Source organism: Mytilus californianus, unplaced genomic scaffold (genome assembly GCF_021869535.1).
Source record: "Mytilus californianus isolate M0D057914Y unplaced genomic scaffold, xbMytCali1.0.p SCAF_9, whole genome shotgun sequence".
Lineage (NCBI taxonomy): Eukaryota > Metazoa > Mollusca > Bivalvia > Mytilida > Mytilidae > Mytilus > Mytilus californianus.
The window spans coordinates 67,219,079-67,238,195 of record NW_026262745.1 but is presented as its reverse complement, the minus strand read 5'-3'; the positions used below and the strand labels follow the sequence as shown (position 1 = coordinate 67,238,195).

The 19,117-nt window shown below is 32.5% G+C and overlaps 1 protein-coding gene across 1 annotated transcript; it reads left to right on the top strand.

The window, feature by feature from the left end:
- The first annotated feature begins 10 nt into the window (after nt 1-10).
- Nucleotides 11-13,093, top strand: LOC127714681 (uncharacterized). Its single transcript, XM_052220744.1, has 8 exons — nt 11-71; nt 406-464; nt 1,483-1,554; nt 3,098-3,160; nt 6,046-6,108; nt 6,249-6,524; nt 8,656-8,736; nt 9,305-13,093. The coding sequence occupies exons 2-8, from the start codon at nt 407-409 to the stop codon at nt 12,061-12,063; spliced, it is 3,372 nt and encodes a 1,123-aa protein (XP_052076704.1). The 5' UTR covers nt 11-71; nt 406; the 3' UTR covers nt 12,064-13,093.
- The last annotated feature ends 6,024 nt before the right edge of the window (nt 13,094-19,117 follow it).

The following is a 19,117-nucleotide window of genomic DNA, read 5'->3' as shown; positions in this document are numbered from 1 at the left end:
TCAGATTATGAATGCATTAACAAAATTAACTGGGATGGTAATTTTAGATGTCCACTCATAGACTACCAGAGGTTAGATATCTACAAATGTAATCAATATTTCAGTTTTGGCATGCACGTTAAATATTGGAATTTACCCATGTTTGATTCAGTAGTTGAACAGTTAGAGTGTCTTTGCCGTTTATTTGGAATATTTCATTAGTTTCTAATCAATCAGTTTTTCATGATTTTGGTTTCTATATATTTGTTTCGAGATATAAATTTCTGTATAATTAAATAAGTCTTGCATTGGTGGAACACTTATTACAATGTTAGATACGATGTTTCCTAAATATCAATTTACAACAGTTTTATCATTTCTTATTATTTCTTATAATATCTTTAAATTTTCTTTAATATAAAACAGTATGACAAGTCAAGCAATCACTAGATCCACAGCATGTCCTTTTGCTGCAGGGACACAAGGTTAGATTGTTATTACCATTAAAATACGCCTTTTGTGGTAAATATTTCGTTTGATTTAAGACATTTATCCAACTAACTTATTGCTCTGATTCCCTCTGTCGTATTTGCCTTACTATTTTTAACTGTTCATTCAAGTGGAATGAGCGCTTATGTTATTTTAGCGATGTTAGTTTTGTTGTTTGTCTACTAAATATCTTTCAAATAGCTACAACACCTTCTACAAACTATCAAATTGAAATCTTGCGGGAGTTGTCCTTAAAATTACATGAATAAATTCATCAAACCTCAACTCTTTTCACATTATAAAAGAACATCTTGCAACAAGTTACTTTATTTCTTCATCCAAATACATTTTCCATTTTCAAATATTTTGGCCACGGGCACCACTGAAGAGACATAAATTGTCAACATGCGCATCCGGTGCAGACAATTGGTACTGTTACGATTATTAATCCTAACTGGAATCCGAGATCAAAGCAATGAAGCTCGAAGACCTACAAGACCGTCTAAAAAAAGACAAATACGAATGTCTATGGAAACTAACAGATTGCCTATAGAAACATGTCGAGTCTTCTATCACAGAGACCTTTGGACCGTCCTACAGATAATGGATGGTTTAATAATTGATAGATATGAAGAGATATATTGAAAACAATAGTCACCATTCTATGAACACGAATGAGAAAAATAAATAGAGACAATTCACTCCGTTCGGTCTTCATAAACAAGAAACCCCAATACATGGTAAACAGGGATTTTAAACAAGTTAAAGTAATTATGCTTAAACAATAAACCAAAATTAAATATTGCAAGCAGCAAGTACTGATTAACATCGATACTTAAAACTTCGATGTCAGAACTATGGCTTTCCATTGCATAAAGAGTGTTTTATGATATTTGAAATAAAATTGGCAACTTAACCTTTTTATTCAGTTCATGTATTTTATCAAGTAGCAAAACAGTTACAGTATAAAGAACAACAAATACTGGATACTTCATAAGAGTTCATTACTTTCAGATGAAAAGGAACAAGAAGACCTCAATTGGAAGGGAAAAGCATGCATTGCAGTTCTTTCTTTGATTATTACAAGTAAATGCTTCATCTGTTTTTCAGTAATTACGTAGAATTATGCATTGCCATACCGATCAGGTACCACAGATTGGATATTCCCAAAAACAATTCTGCTCTAGTATTGTTTGTGTTCAGTCCATTGATTCAAGAATAAAGACAAGACATAGTTATCCCTTATACAAATATACAATGATATAAAGTGAGACGACGACTATAATTGCATTAAACAAACTGATTTAGGTGCAAAAATGAAACTTAAGTATAGTTTTCCTCAATTGAGATACGCACGTTTTATGCACAACTTATTACCATTTCAGTAGCATACGACAAAACAAAAACAACATTGGCAATCTTCACAGGCCATTCATAATTGTTATAATTGATTTTTCTCGGTACGACCAATGATGAACGGGATTTACTTATATATTCTTAAACGATATGATAGGATTTTAGGCATGATATTTGTCTTGTGAAAACATTATTGCATGAGGCAATATACGAAGGTGAAATAATATCATTTGATGTTTTCCATATAATGTAATTGAATCTCTCATAGCAAAATGATAAACAAAAAAAAGTGCAATGGTCTGCTATGGTAAATCCAATAATAATAATGCCAATACATTTCTTTTGTTTGGTCAACAAACGATATCTTTAAAGTACACTTAGTGTCTATGATATTCTCACAATTTGTTAGTGTACAAATTAAGCAATATGCAATCTGCAGATTTTTCAAGTTGTCCATAACCAAGGGGCAAACACACTTAGAACTGAATATCATCTCTATAAAATGAAGAGATAGGAAAAGGGAAGAAAAACCAAGTAAACAATCAAAAACCATTACACCAATACAACATATATCATACAACATTCAGTAAAACCAGGCAACAAAAGGACCGAAGAGCAACAAGACGAGAAGGCACAGAACATTTCACAGTACACTGTATAGAAAATTAGATATTGCTCAATACATACCATAAAACACTCTGCATTTGTGTATGCTTAAAAGGGTTGGATATTGGTGCTTACAACGAGTAGACAATTTTTTTTCTGCTCCACTAGTAGAACTATTCGCCTTTAATAATTCATACACACATTCACCTAATACATCGATGATACCTTATATTTCAAAACATAGTAGGTGTTCTTATTAAAGGAATGTAATGAATTGCAATGTGCAGTGTAAATGTACAAAACTTTAAGAGTCCAACGTTTTATTTAACGAACATTTAACATAAAGAGCAATGTGTCGAGTCATACACGCAACAGAACTGGGATTTAACAAGTTGCGTGTGTATTTCATGTGGCCAAAATATAGCATTTTAATGTAAAGACAATTTATTTTGTGGAAATATAAACTGACATATCTATGGCATTTAAACCTGGTTGTTCTTTCAAAAGTAATTTTCGTTTATTCATTTTTTTATTATCACAAATGTTATATGCATAAACAACATAAAATATACTATCACATCAACTTCATTTCGTTCAAATACTAATAGACGAGTCTAATAACAAAAAAACACTATTGCTTTAAACCTTAATGTGTTTCAATTTTCAGGTTTTTTCATAATATGTATGTTGAAGTGTGGTACAAAGTATAGAACATTTTCAAAAAATGTCAGTAAGTATAACATAAATCTTGTATTTCAAAACAAATTATTGTACATGCAATGTTCGGCCCTTACAAGTCTCATAGTAATAGCTAACTATGGAAATACATCAAAATGAAAAGGTTAATAAATTAATGTAAAAGTAAATAGAATTTGGTTGTATAAAATCCCTTTGTAGTTATCTAGCAAGTGCACAGTTGCTTCAATAAAAAAACATATCTTGTTAGGCTATTACTTTTTACTTCGTCCATTGATGGTCTTCTGAAGATAATCACTTTTACCTAAATGTTCAATATTACACAGCAATATGTCAATCGACAATTCGCCACAATCACGATCATGTTTATAATACATAATTTTAACTTTTAACTCGCGTCTTTCCTGTTGTCTCTTGTACTGTCTAAATGTTTAGTATTTGCAACTGTACATCATAAGATGAAGGGATTAAAAACCTTTCACAAAAAAGACTCTAAATGCATGATCATGTCCGCCATTGTTATGTGTGCTCAGTTAATTTGTATAAATGAGTATAGGAATGAATTATTGCATATTTTTTGGAGACATTCACCTTGTTCGCAAAACATTTTGTTCGCATACTTATATTTTTCGCTTGAATATTGGAGTTTTATACACCTTGACCACTATTTTATTACAGAATGATTTTAATTGTTATAAAGTTTACTTTTGGTGATCTTCACTCCGCCACTTTTTTTGTGTTTCAATGACACATGTACCTACATCTGTGCCCGCTTCATAATTAGTTTAAATATCAGTTGATCACATTGCTGATTATATTCAATTTAAATCATTATTCATGTACAATTAGTATATATGTAATATTGTTCTTTGAGTATGCCGTGTTCGTATTATAATACCTATAGTCAAGTAAATATTGAAATGAATCAAAATAAATTCCGAAATCAATACGTGGTCTTTGAATCATAGTTGTTTTTATAAAAAGTTTTTAATCCCTTCATCTTATGATGTACAGTTGCAAATACTAAACACTTAGACAGTACAATAGACAACAGGGAAGACGCGAGTTAAAATATCATTTCAAGCAAAACTTCCAATCAAAGAGATCTGATATGTTTTCTTTTTTTTGTTTTTCTTCTTCGATACCTACTCAAATTCCGTCTATTGTCTAAACAACTATTGCCTGTTGACGTTGTGTATCGTATGAGGACATGGTCTAACTATACATATTACATGTAAATGTAATAATATGTATATGGTAGTTTACACAATTTATGTCAATCTATATTAAGGATAAAATCGTCAGAACAAATGATGTATCAAGAGGGGATTTAGCACATAAGTAAGTCAACGATAACTCACAACACCGTCTCAAAAAGAAAAAGTAAAACGTCAAACGATAAAAAGCTAATGAATACATCATATGACACAAATCCATCAATGAGAAATCAGCATTAAAATCGAGATTGAAAACAGGTGTTTCGGAAGAGATAGCAGTTTGTGAACCAATCGTGACGCCTGTCGTGTTGTACATTGCAAGTAAACCGGATGAATCGCATTCGGTGATGTCGAAAACCGGAACAGGAGGACCATAGTATAGAAACGACAATGTGAACTTGGTGATTGTCATATTCAACACGAAAATAGTCATCAAAGATACACATAGGGATATGCAGAGTGTTTACTATGTTCACGAACCTTCTTGGATGAATTTGGTGACTTTAAATAAATTTAGCTGTTATGTGTTCGGTCACTTTTGGTCATATACCTTAATATTTCTATTTATTCATTTATCCCTAGGTTTCAAAAGTTAATCGTTCATGATCAAGTTAATCCAGACAAATGCATTGGACGTACGAAATATATAATAACATTTCCGATTACAATTTTACTACACCAGATGCGCTTTTCGACAATTTATGTCTCTCACGTGGTTCTGGACGGAAGAATATTTAAAATATAGAACATATTAATAACTAAGAGCTGGCAATTAGAAACAAAACCTAAAGTATGACCAAAAAACCGAATAAGGATTCAGAGCTTTGCATGAAGGAGAAATATTCATGAATTTCAAAAAATTTCAAAGTATCTATACCGCAAGTTTAAATTGCATAATACCCATATTTTCATGTAAGAACCCAAGTACTGGCTATTAAGCTGGCGATACCAGCGGGAGCTTACGATTTACCAGCAGAAGTATCGAATAGTAGTAATGACATTAATAATACCAGTTATACAACACCAAATGCGCATTTTAATAATATTGTCTCTTTAAATTTGCTCGCGGCAACACTATTTGAAATCCAAAACCTAATACAAATTTTGAAGAGCTGATCAAACAAACAAAAATCTAAAGTAATATTATAGATATTACTTTTAGTTTGTAGGTATTAACCCTTTATCACGAAAACATAATGAGAAACACAATCCTTCGAATATTGTATATATTTAGCGCAATTGATTCCATGTTGGGATTCTGTTTATATGTTTGATTCGTAGCAATGAAAAATTCAAAAGAGCGCAATTCAAATAAACCCTTTAACCATATGTTTTTTCCATACCCCTCGCAGTTTCAATCGTTTCATTTGAAGTGTTTTTTATACTATTAATTGTCTTTTCAATCACCAGAAAAGCTTTGGAATAACAATTCATGCTCCAAAATATTTACACGCTAAAAACAAATGCAAATGCACAGGAATAGCTACTTTCCTTTTTTATATATATATTAAGTATTAAAGTAAAGCCCTTATCATTTGTCTGTTTTTCATCAAATTATGGTATTTCGTTGCTTTCTTAATTTGTTTCCCCAAAATTTAGGTTTAAGTCATAAAATCAATCTGAAAGGTTATTTGCTAGTTGGATGATATTAATCATATCCTGCGAATCTGATGCATTATTCATACTTAAACAAATATTACAGGAAATCTTCAAGACATTAAAGACCAGACCGAGAGAGTACAGGATGAAATTCAATATACCAAAGGTAAGCATCAGATAACAACACATGTAAATAGTTATTATGTTCCTTATAAAGTTATGATTCCATTTAAACAATCACATTATTACGATATGGTTGCACATGGTTTTTTTTTATTATTATTATTCTTTATGTTATATTTGTAGAGGCTGGTACAGTTAAACGTTGCATTAAGGTCAATATTAAGGATATTATTAATACAATAAAATGTGAACCGATTGTGGGCCATCTTTTATCAAAAAGGATACTGACTGATCAAGATAAAGAACAGATCTTTTTGTGTCTAGGTCCACAAAAAAAGAATAAGAAACTTTTAGAAATTGTCTGGCAAAGTGGTATAGAGGCGTGCAAAGCATTTCTAGCAGAGTTAAACAGTGACCCAAGTTATCGGCATCTTGTTAACCAGATCAAGAAAACTAAAGGTAACAATATCTTACTTATATATCAATAATTGTTGATTCACATTTATGTGAATATTTTCTTCGTTAGAACGTGTGTGCATATATAATCTATGAAGCTAGTATTGTTCTAATAAAAAACAATAAGAATGTATTTTTAACACGTTAATCATTGTAATGAAAGTAGTTATTATATATTCTTAAGATTTACGTTACATTACGCTGGATTAACTAGCTACATCAGCAATCCAGGTGTAATAGGATGGTGATAAAACAAATTGCAGCATCTTGTACAGTTCGTTTAAACAGATATAATTGTATTGTGCAAACTTTCTATTTCTCTCTCTCTCTCTCTCTCTCTCTCTCTCTCTCTCTCTCTCTCTCTCTCTCTCTCACCCTATTTTCCACCTTGTGTGTCCCAATTTTGGGATAGTCTCTCTTATTTTAAAGATGATATTTTCAAAGGAATGTCCTGTTCTTAAGATTTGAAAGTGCTGTATAGTCACCAACACTGAAAGCACTGTCATTATCAAAGTAACTAATCAGCTTTACAGCATATATGTAAACATATAAGTTAAAAAATGGAAAATAGTCATTGTGTTTTTTCTTGCGGGACTTGTAAGCTGCAATATGTTAGAGTAACAGAAACCAAATTCTACATCAATTAAAATAATCACTGGTCATATTAATATTACAGGAGGAAATTGCTCAATCACGATACGCCTCTTCAAGTTTCTTGTCTTCGGCAGGGATTAATTGTATTTTGTTAAAAAACAATTACTCTGATTCAAACAAAAAATCTTTAAAACTGACATTATCAAGATGCTTGATTTCTTGATTGACAACACATTTCTTACGTTCAAATGACGTTTCTTTTTGTACTCCTCTTCCTGCCGACTTGTTCCTTTATTCATACAGGAACTTTTTATGAAGGAACAAAAGAAGTTACCAGTATTATTTTACTTCAATTTTAGCTATATAGATAGTGTTCTCTCACTAAACATGCTACATAATTCAATATTTGGTGACTATGTTGAACGAATCTTTCCCATCGAACTTGAGATAACGGATACAACATATACAGTTAAGTCTGCCTCATATATTGACTTAGATCTAAAAATTAACAATGAGAGTCAGTTAAAAACAAAACTTTACGACCAAAAAAGATGATTTCAGCTTCCAATTTTTTATATTATCTATTTCTGTGTAGCAACATTTCAGCAGCGCTTGCATACGGAGTATACATCTCCAAGTTGACACTATATTCTAGGGCTTGTATTTCAAATCATGATTTCCTTGATAGAGGGGTGCTGCTCACAAGGAAGCTATTAAACCAAGAGTTCCAAGTGGTAAAGTTGAAATCGCCCCTTCGTTGATCATGTTAATTGTACGGACGCCATCACGAGATGATTGCCCGTTATGGTATATCTGTTTCACAGTAACAACAATCCTGTTCCCTTTTCCCTGAATGTGACCTTTCCAATACGACTTTTTTCATCGGGTTTGTAATAACATAAGCAACACGACGAGTGCCACATGTGGCGCAGGATCTACTTTCCCTTCCGGAGCACCTGATATCACCCCAGTTATTGGTGGAGTTTGAGTTGCTCAGTTTTTGGTTTTCTATGTTGTGTTTTCTGTACTGTTGTTTGTCTGTTTGTCTTTATTTTAGCCATGACGTTGTCAGCTTATTTTCGACGTTTGGGATTGACTGTCGTTTTGTTGTCCTTCGCCTCTCTTTAAACAATAAGACATTCTTTTACAAATATATATTTAGATTTAACATAGGGTTGATGTGTTGATAAACGAAGTAACCAACACATTATGCAATAACATGTGTAGTTGCAGAATTTGATTGACATTTATATTTGTTTTATTGAATTTTACCTCATTATTTGCAGGCGCAAATACTTTCTTGATCGTCTTTATCGTCAGTCTATTTATCGATATTGTGCTTTCATTTTCCCGAACATAATAGTGGTATAAAATACCTACTGCATGGGTTGCATCCTCAAGTTATTTAAAGAGGTTGTCAAGTTATTTAAAGGGTTGTTAAGTTATTTGAAAAGTATACGTTGCACAAATTATAGTATTTTACATGTATCAATGACAATAGTTTCTACCAAACTCCATTGTTCCTCTGCTGTAATTGTAGGCGGTATTGATGATTATATTGAAGAACTGGACATTGAGTTTGATGGCCTTAGGAATGTCAAAGTTCCTAAGGAAATTAGTGGTAATTAGACTTATCTAACTTTAATTTATCATTTATAGAGATGTTTGATGTTTGGTAAGACAAAAGGAACAGGTATAATTTCAACATTCTGAAGAATATTTTGTGAATTCGTCACTGTTTGTATTTTCTCTTCAATTGTAAAATATTTTATTAAACTACAAAACGTTGAATTAAAATAGCGTCATTTTTGACGACGAGCTTATATTTTATGTATGATTTAATATCTGACTAAAAGCAATTTACATGATTTAGTTTATAACTTTTTATAAGTAGTTATCGTTTTTTTTTTATAGTTTTCATTTTATCTTTTTTGTGACAATTTTTCCTATCCGCTACTCGCTTGAGATTAAAAATTATCATCAGAAACTAAAGGCGCACGTACATTTGTCAATGTAAACATTAACCTCATAGGGAAAATAGCCATACACAGATTATCAATGGTTTTTAAATTCCAGGTTGTTTCTTGACCACATGTCATTTCAGGGATGTTGCCCTTTGATGATATTGTAGCTGAGGAACACCCTCTCGTTGTAAAACCCATCGATAATCTTCATATATACTATTGCAGATCTTCACGAAAAATATCTCCTCGCCTGGCAGAAAGATGATCGCAAGTTTATCATAACGACTGTCGTACAGCAGGTAAAAAACAAGCTGCTTGATGACCATTGTGTATTACTTGTCGGAGGACCGGGCACTGGTAAATCTTCAATTATGAGACACTTAGCACTGTATTTGTGTAACGAGTTTGGTTTTGATGTAGTTCCAGTAGAGTCAGGACAATCTAATATTCTAGAGTTTTACAACTCTAGTAGGAGACAAGTTTTTGTTGTTGATGATATGTGTGGTAAGGAACATATCAACATTCAGTTTGTAGAAATTTGGAAGATAAAGATCAACCAAATTTTAAAACTAATTGAAAAAGACACTCATTCAATAAAGGATTCTGGAAACAATCGAGTTAAGTTTTTATTTTCTTCCCGGTTAATTATTTGTCAGGACAGAATTTTTCAACACTTAGATATACCTGATCAATATAAATGTGACATTTCACAGTGGAAGCTGACCAATGATGAGAGACAGCAAATGTTGCAAATGTATCATGCTGAAAATATTAAAATAGAGTCCGGACTTCATAAAGAGTGTCCTGTTGAAGACTTCGAATTTCGCCTACTTGTAAAACTTTCTGAAGGAAAAACTGCAGCAGAAATGCGTCAGTTATTTCAAAGTCCACTAAATTTTATCAATACTGATTTAATAAGAATAAAGGAGAGTAACATCTTTTGGTATTGCGGGATAGCATTATGTGTACTCTTTGACAATGAGTTGAAGCCAGAATGGTTGGGTGAAGAGAGTAGCCCTTTTAACATAAAATTAGCTCTTGCAGAATTCTATTCCGAAATAAGTTTGGATTTGAAAACAGATTACATATCAAAGCGTATTAAAGAAGAGTTGGAACAATTAGAGATGACTAGATTACATGTTTATATTACGAAATTAGGAAATGTATATCACATTGAAAACGTGAGAATATTTGATATAGCTGCAAAACTTTGTGGTCAAATGTCCTTGCGTACATTCATAAACCATGCGTCTAGTGAATTTATCAGCGAACGATATACTTTTGATCGTTCATACCAATTACAAAAGATCGTAGTTGAGAAAGCGGAGAATAAAAAATGGTATTTTGACCGAATACTGAAGGATCTGGAAAACGGGATAACCTACAGCACATTTCATAACTCTCAATTAGCAAACAATATTTACAGAATAGAGTTATGTAAATACTTTGATCAAAGACATTCAAAGATAACAGAGGTTTTCCTCAATTTAAATAGAATTGAAAAGGAAAGTGTGCATGGTGTAGATAACATTACAAATTTGAACCCTTCTAATAAAAGAAGCAGCTTTATACAGCTAGGTTCAAGAATGTATTCGTACACCCAAAGAAGTAGTGTGCCTATTATTGAATCGGTATGGTTAGGACATTCCGAATTAGTAAGACAAGTTATAAAAATGAATTGCAACGTAAATGAAATAGATCGATTTGAAAGGTCAGCGATACTCGTAGCCTCTTTTTTAGGTTATATGGAAATAGTAAAATTATTGTTTGAAAATGGTGCTAAAATGTCCGTATGTGATAATCAAGGGCGATCTCCAATGTTTGCCGCATGTGAAGAGGGTCACAACAATGTGGTAGAATATTTATTTGAAAAAGGAGCAAATATACTAATTTGTAATCACTATGAACGCTCCCCCCTTTTCATTGCGTGTGCTACTGGTCATAAAAGTATAGTGGAATTTCTGTTGAGGAAAAATAAACAAAATATTTCAAAACCGGATATTTTACACGAAACACCGCTTTTTATTGCTTCTGCGCGAGGGCGAAAAGATATTGTAGAAATTCTTTTAGAAAACGGTGCTGATAAACGTCAAGTTGATCAAAGAGGGTGCTCACCTCTTTTCATTGCAGCAACGAATGGGCATTACAAGGTTGTTAAGTTATTACTTGAACGAAAATGTGACATTACTCAAACTGACCATGATGGCCGTTCAGTATTATATATTGCAAGCCAAGAGGGGTATAATAAAATTATTAAACTATTCATAGAGTATGACAAGAGCTTGATATCGAAGTGTAACTGGTGTGGTAAATCGTCACTCTTTGTCGCTTGTGAGCAAGGACATTTAGAGGTCGTGGAAACTTTGATTGAATCAAGTGCCGATGTGAATCAGTGTGATGAAAACAGAAAGTCGCCATTATATGTTTCTTGTGAAAAAGGCAACCTCGATATTGTCAAAAAGCTATTAGAAAACAATGCTCATATTAAGAACTTTGATAGGGACGGAAGATCACCATTTTATATTGCAAGTAGAGGTGGATTCGTAGAGATTATGGAAGAATTGCTTTTGAAAGGTGCCAATCCATTGCATTGCAATAAGTGGGATGGATCAGTGCTTAATATTACCTGCAGGGAAGGTCATGTAGATGCAGTTAAACTATTACTTCTGAATAACGCAGACGTGTCCAAAGCAGATTCAATTGGTAATACGCCTATTTATATTGCTTCAGAGGAGGGTTATGCCTCAGTTGTTGATATTCTTCTAAAAAATAATGCGGACATCAATATATCAAATAAAGAAGGCAAAACTCCTTTACATGCAGCATGCACAAGAGGTCAGGAAAACGTGGTAGAATTACTATTCAGGAAGAAAGCAAAACGTAATCCAAAAGATGCAAATGGAGAAACACCTTATGATAAAGCTAAACAACGAGGGTATTCAAATATTTTGGCTATTTTTGAACGTATTCAAGAAGGCAAATGAGTAGCAATGTATGGTTAATCTTTTGAACTGTTTTAGTCTGTTATCTTTTGCAATCCGTCTTACATATGCATGATATTCTCTTTTTTTGTAATTTAGTTAACCATATTTACTGTACTGTTTTTTTATGGATTGGTGTATCAAGATTAGTACTGTTTTGTTTTTATTTTGTAGGGAATGTTGATTATCATGACTACATATTTAAAAGTGAGACATGAAAATAAGAAGACGCGGTATGTTGCCAATGAGGCAACTCTCCAACGGAGACCAAATGACATAGAAGTTACCATCTATAGGTCACAGCACGGCCTTCAGTAATGAGCATAACCAACACCACACAGTAAGCTATAAAAGTCCACCAAATAACAAATGTAGAACCATTCTAACGACAAAACCAACGGCCTGATTTATATACCATATAATAAACCAAAACCAAAGATGAGATATACAGCAATACACACCAATCAAATTAAAGGCTCCTGACTTGAGATGTTCTTTTCATTTTTTTAGACAGGCATATACAGAATGTGGCGGTGTATACCGTTGAAAAGGGATTAACTTATCAGATTAATACAAAGCATATAAAACAACTTACAAACACACAAAAGACACACAAAAGAACTAATCCGAAAGTACTCGCAGTAACTGAAAGCTACTTCAAAGCCAATAACTAATAAAATAATGTATCTAAAACTAAAACATCAATTAGTACAAATACAACATCCGATGGATTAAGTGTAAAAACGCCATTATCAATCAAAGAAAAACATAACCTTGTGCGATGCCAAAATATAGACATCGACATTTTGAATAACCGTGAATGTACATATGCCCATAACAATAATACTAATATCTAGTGTTGTTTTAAATTATTGATAATAAATACAAAATGTATACCGATAAACCAATATTCAGATATATAATTTCAGTGTAGGATTGGTAGTCTTAAACAGAAAGTTTATTTAAAGGATTGCTGGACACGCTGAATGCTAAACTGTATGATACATTAGTATAATAAAGTTGCTAATTTCAACTGTTTTATAAATTACTTCGGGTATTAAATGGTTTCCAGACCTATAGCAGTAATTAACGGTAGCAATTATACTGAAATATATATAACTCACTAGAAAGGAAGTCCACTTCTGCATTTTAACTGCTTTCTTGATTATCTTTTATATATAATTGGTTTCGTAATTTTTCTGGCTTCCTTAGCGATGACTTTAGGAAGGTCGATAAAATTTTCTAAAAATCTGAGAAACACAATATGAAATATGATTAAAAATAGTAAAAATTACATATATTTGATGTTTAAAGGTTATTTGAAGTAGACGTGTTATGAAAAGGTATATTCTCGACGCTAAGGTGTATAAATTAGACTTTTAAAGAAAGGACTGTGTCAAATCATTGAATGTCGAATTCAAATCGTATGCCTGAAATTAACTTGAACTGTATTAATTTTGAACGTCTTAGTGTAACATATCGAATATGTTAATTATTTTATTCATTGTATTGTTTGTGCTTAAATGACGGGAAAGGTGTACTTGTGTGCGTAAATTGGGTTTGGGTAGGGCTGTTGATGCACTACTAGTTGAAACAAAATATTAAGTACACCAATTTGATTTTTTTTATTAACCCAAGTTCCACATATACCGATAATCGCAAGTTAATTTTTTACTTCTTTGTTCTGTTCTTGGTTTATAACGGCTAACAGGGTACTGAGCGGAGAAGGATATGAGTATATTTTATCAGCTAACATGACAAAATCCTAGGAGAAATCTTCATACCTGGTTCAGTCAAAGGCAATGAATTAAAATTGTTGAGCATCTTTCTAGAAATCCACTGTGTATGAATCTTATATGATTCTTATCCTCGACTGTGTTGGACTTTTAATGACACTAGCCGCGTAGCTTGGCTTAATTTTCTACGGTCGGCCAAGATGTACTTCAACTTTTATTTTCTCGGCTTCCAATATCTCCTTCCTTTAGCATTCATTTCCTTTCTGCAATTCCCTTGCCCCTTGTCAGTGTTCAAAAAAGTTAAAATAATAAAAAAATACCGAACTCCAAGGAAAATTCAAAACGTAAAGTTCCTTATCAAATGGCAAAATCAAAAGTTCAACACATCAAACCAAAAGAAAACAACTGTCATATTCCTGAAGTTTGTTTTAAATCACGTAGAAATCCGATGGTAGCATTGTGACGCTATCCGAAGTGCGATGGACTGCAGAAACTTTATTTTCAATGCTGTTCATGTCGACGCCGATGTTTATTTGTTTGTCAGAAGCAGTTTTTATGGTTTTTAAGTAAATAAGGGGTTTATAAATTTTTCATACTACGGTACATGGGCAGTGATTGGCGGAGAAGGAACAGTGAACCTCCTGTTGAGAATTTGTTTTTTTAATTCTACAAAAGGTTCTCTTGTTTACATACACTGGAGCGTGACATTCTTTAAATACATACGCAATGGCAGACATACTCTCCGTATTATAATATTACGGTAGACGGAGAACGCAAGAGAGGAACCAAGAATAATGTTCATGTATGAAATCAAAGAAGACGATCTCTCATTAAGTATGTAACTGTAACTAAGGATATACATAGACAATGACGAATGCAAATGTTTGTACTAACCATTACAAAAATCTACTTCGCATAATAATTGAACATCTGTAGATATTTAACTAATATCGTGCGTAATATAGACCATCGAACATCAGCAAACGGCCCATTGCACTTCAGCGTGAATATCGCAAACCATCGTGATCATCGCACTTCAGAGTCTCCATCGCAAATACATATACCTAACTTGTTTAATGATCGAGTCGGTTACAAGGTGTGACATAAGATTATTTTTTTGAATCAGAACCATTTGACCCTTTTTGAATTTTCATTCTATCCTTGAAAAATCCCGACAACACAACTTAATCATTATTTTTTTTTTTTTTTTTTTTTTTTTGCACTATTCCTAAAATCCTGAAACAACGCTTTACAATTATTAGTTATTTAGCGACAAAAAAGGTAAAACACATCATTATTTTTTCATTTTAATCTGATGAAAAGAAATACATAAGTACAAGTGTCCAAAAAATACATATAACACAAAACGTAACGACATACTAATAAAACCTTCTCCCTCATACCAGACATTTACTAGATCCTAAATCATGGTTGATGTACCAAAGGTAATAATTTCTTCCAAAAGTCATGTGCTTGTTTCGAACCAAATCAAACAAGTCTTTTTCTTAATATGCCAAATAGTTTTTCCCGACTTTTTTGTCTATCGTTCAGTTGAATTTAAACCGAAAGCAACATTCATTCTATGTAAAACATAGCTTAAGTTGGTGATATTGACCATAGTTTCCCTCTCAATAACCGAGAGACTCGTATAAAGAGACCATAGTTCTCTACCACTCATGGGTCATCAGTTACATTTGCTTGTCATATATGTAAAATATGAAAAGGAATTATTCCATTGAAATTGGTCAATTAGTCTTATAGTGAAGTGACCAAGCCAACAAATTTTCAACTTTAATGGACCACCCTAACTGCAGGCTAAATTATAAATTTTCGTTTAGAGAAATGTTCAAACTTTAAATTTTGTCTGGTCGTAGAATCGTTGAATGGTGCAAATTTGTAAAATTTGAGGTCAAAGTTCGGAAGTTGAGTTTTTCAATAGTGTAAAAAAATCACAAGGGGTTATAAAAAGTCAGGAAATAATATATGAATTGTGAAATAGGAAAGACATTACTCCTTTAACGAAAGAATAAACAATAGCAGTTCACTTTCGAGTCAATTTGAAAAAAAAAATTTAATCACCAAATGCGCATTTTTAGGGAAATTCAGGTGGGCAACAAGAAAAAGGTATAGACAAACAGGAAATGGATTTCATTTGATATTTTGTGTATTACATGTTCATTTAAAGATCTATTTCTGGTTTTCACGCGGTTTCTTAAGAAAGCATTGAAGTTTATTTTGTTTTTGTTCATTTATATACCGGTTGCAAGCGGCAAATATTTCAATAAGTAACCGAATAAAATGGTTTAAATGAAGTACTGATAGGTAAACATATATTTTTCTGTTGTGAACATTGAGATTGTATTTAACATCAGCAGCATACTAAATACCTCTCAGAAAGAGTTTCTAAAAGGTTCTTTTAGATGCAAAACATTTTCAGAAATCTGGCCTTAATTCTCATTGCTTTCCCCTGGGTTTAACTTTAAACATAGTCAAAGATCTAACCACCATCCATGAGTTCTACTGTGAGATGTGTATAATTTTCCAATATTTCTGACTTTACATAATTTGTTTAGGCACAGTTTTCATCGTCGTCTTCTTCAGAAATTGCTTCAAGAGGAAGATGATTCCTACATCCCTCAGACCCTCCGAACGATCAAATACTTGGACAAGCCGAACTCTTTATGTTGCATACACAACTTTTATTTCAAGCTCTGTATCCTTGCATGTTAAAACAAGGTCTTGAAAGAAATATTATGACATAGGTCTCTCGCAGAAAACCGGTATCTGTGTTTAATTCTTCAGGCAAATGTGTGATCTTTATAAACAGTAAAGAAATCGTCAATGATTTTAGTGCTTTTGGACAAGTCAAAACATGAACTTCAACAGTAAAGGATGAAGGAACGCTTTCCATACTTTTGGTTCAATGCTTTTAAAACAGTTTATGTTTCTCTATCAAAAAGTGCTTTAAATAAAGGAGCCATGAGTGCATTATAGGGCAGTATTAATTCTGGGACACTACTATTAAACTGTTTGCAAATAAGAATACGTCTACTGTATTTCGAGCATAAACACCAGTCAACTCATATGTCATCTAGCCTAGATAAAGTTAATAACGGTTGCTATAAAAGAAAGATGAAAGCCCATGATATTCTCATATTAAAATAATGTGGGACTATAAAACGTCTCCCAAAGGAGATATTTCTTATTGGGCATCAGCATGCAATTGCTGGTCTAACGTTTAGACAGCATTTTGCTGAACATATCATAACATTATTTCATAGGGGTATATATAATAAACTGTTGCAATGTTTGGTGTATATGACTGGAGCATAAGGTAGAAACGTATATACAAATTTGAATTCTTATAGCCCTTTGTAAAAGTTGGTCCGAATTGGGGAAATTTTGTCAGATTTTTCTGCAGAAATAGGTATTGGATCTAAGTTTTGTTTGAAATAAGTTGAATAAATATCAAAGACTTGTCCGAAGTATCGACTTTTTTCCTTAAAACAAAACCGAATCTCCCCATTAGCATAGGGAAAACAAGGTAAATAATTTGTTTTTAGCTTGTCAATTGTGTATTTTATCATAAGTTAGTTATTTGAATCACTAAACGTCAAAGATCTGTCTAGTTCAAGCTAAATTCTAAAGGGACTTATCATAGCGTTTGACGTGTCTGTTTTATACTGAAAGACAGCCATAAGTTTGGAGTGAAAAGTATTTTTTTTTACCATCAATTGTCTCAGAATTGATGTCAATATAATAAGCTCCCGCTTATATTATAAAAACACCCTCTTCAAATGCAGCAGAACCATAAGGTAAATATGACATGTTTCGATTTTACTTATTACCTAATTTTCTAAGCTAATAAGATATTTCGTAATTCCGAGTATCATGCACGAAAGTTATGCGAATTTAGATTGCCTTTTACATTATTTTTATCCAAACTCATGTTGATTCTAAGGACTACATTTTAGTAGCCACACGCTACTGCTGTCACATGTGGAGCAGGATCTGCTTACCCTTCCGGAGCACCTGATATTACCCCCAGTTTTTGGTGGGGTTCGTGTTGCTTAGTCTTTGGATTTCTATATTGTGTCATCTGTGTCATCTGTACTATTATTTGTCTGTTTGTCTTTTTTTTTGGCCATGGCGTTGTCAGTTTGTTTTCGATTTATGAGTTTGACTGTCCCTCTGGTATCTTTTAGTTGGAACTAGTGAAGCTCCTGCATGTAATATTTGGTCTTCATTGCTAGTTAGTGTCTTATTTTCAGACTCCATTTCTGTCAACATTTATCTATAATTTACATGGTTAGTTGCCTAATTGAAAGGCTTCCGAAAGCAGTGAAATACTGAACCCAACATTTGATTCTCCAAGCCCTTTTTGTTTCCGTAAGTAGGCAACGAGAAGCCTTCTCGTACATGTAAAACATTCAAATCATCGTTAAATCTTCTTTGTTGACAAAAAAAAAAGTAAGAGTGACTTTATTTCTTAATGTCGTTTAGATAATTTTATTATTTTGTGGAGCCCTACGTCAGATTCAGTGAAACGCAGATGTTTATCGCATTTCTACGATTTGTGCTTGCAGAACATACTAACAGTCCAGGCAAAAGGCATGGGCATTTATATGGTAATAACAGACTAGGATATACAATAAAAAAAAAGCTAGCGAAGATGTCAGCATTAGTGGACTACAATAAGTAAATATATTCCCGGAAAAACACTTATCCGATGCAATTTGACTTTTATTGTTAGAAAAACATTTTCAACTTTTAGGAAAAACACGATAAAATATTTTTTTGCATTTTGAATGAAAAAATCATCAAGTCTTTTTATTTCCATTTTATGAAAAACTGCACCGTATGAAATGACAACGACCGGGTCAAAAAGTAAGATTAATGTATTTGCTTTGCAAAAAAAATTATTTCCAGCCTGCAGTTATGCCGGTCCATTAAAGTCGTAAAATAAGGACCCTTTTCTTGATTTGTCACTCCACTATAATAGTTATTGATTGTGGAATTTAGTAAGTTAAGGTGGTATGGGTGTCTAAAATAAAAATGATAGATTTTTCTCAAACTTTGCACAGTTGATTCCTACAATATGTACATCGAAAATAACAATAAAAAGTTAGGGAATCACTGGCCATATACATTTGTAAGAGAATTATATGAAACTCAAAAAATCATACTTTGTATAGATATATAGGGAAAATAGTCACCTTTTTAGCTTGAAGTCGTATTTTCAGAAAAAAAAAACGGAAAACAATATATAGGTCACCGTGCATATAAGAAAGAAAAACATCATTTTTTGTTGTTACCATGGA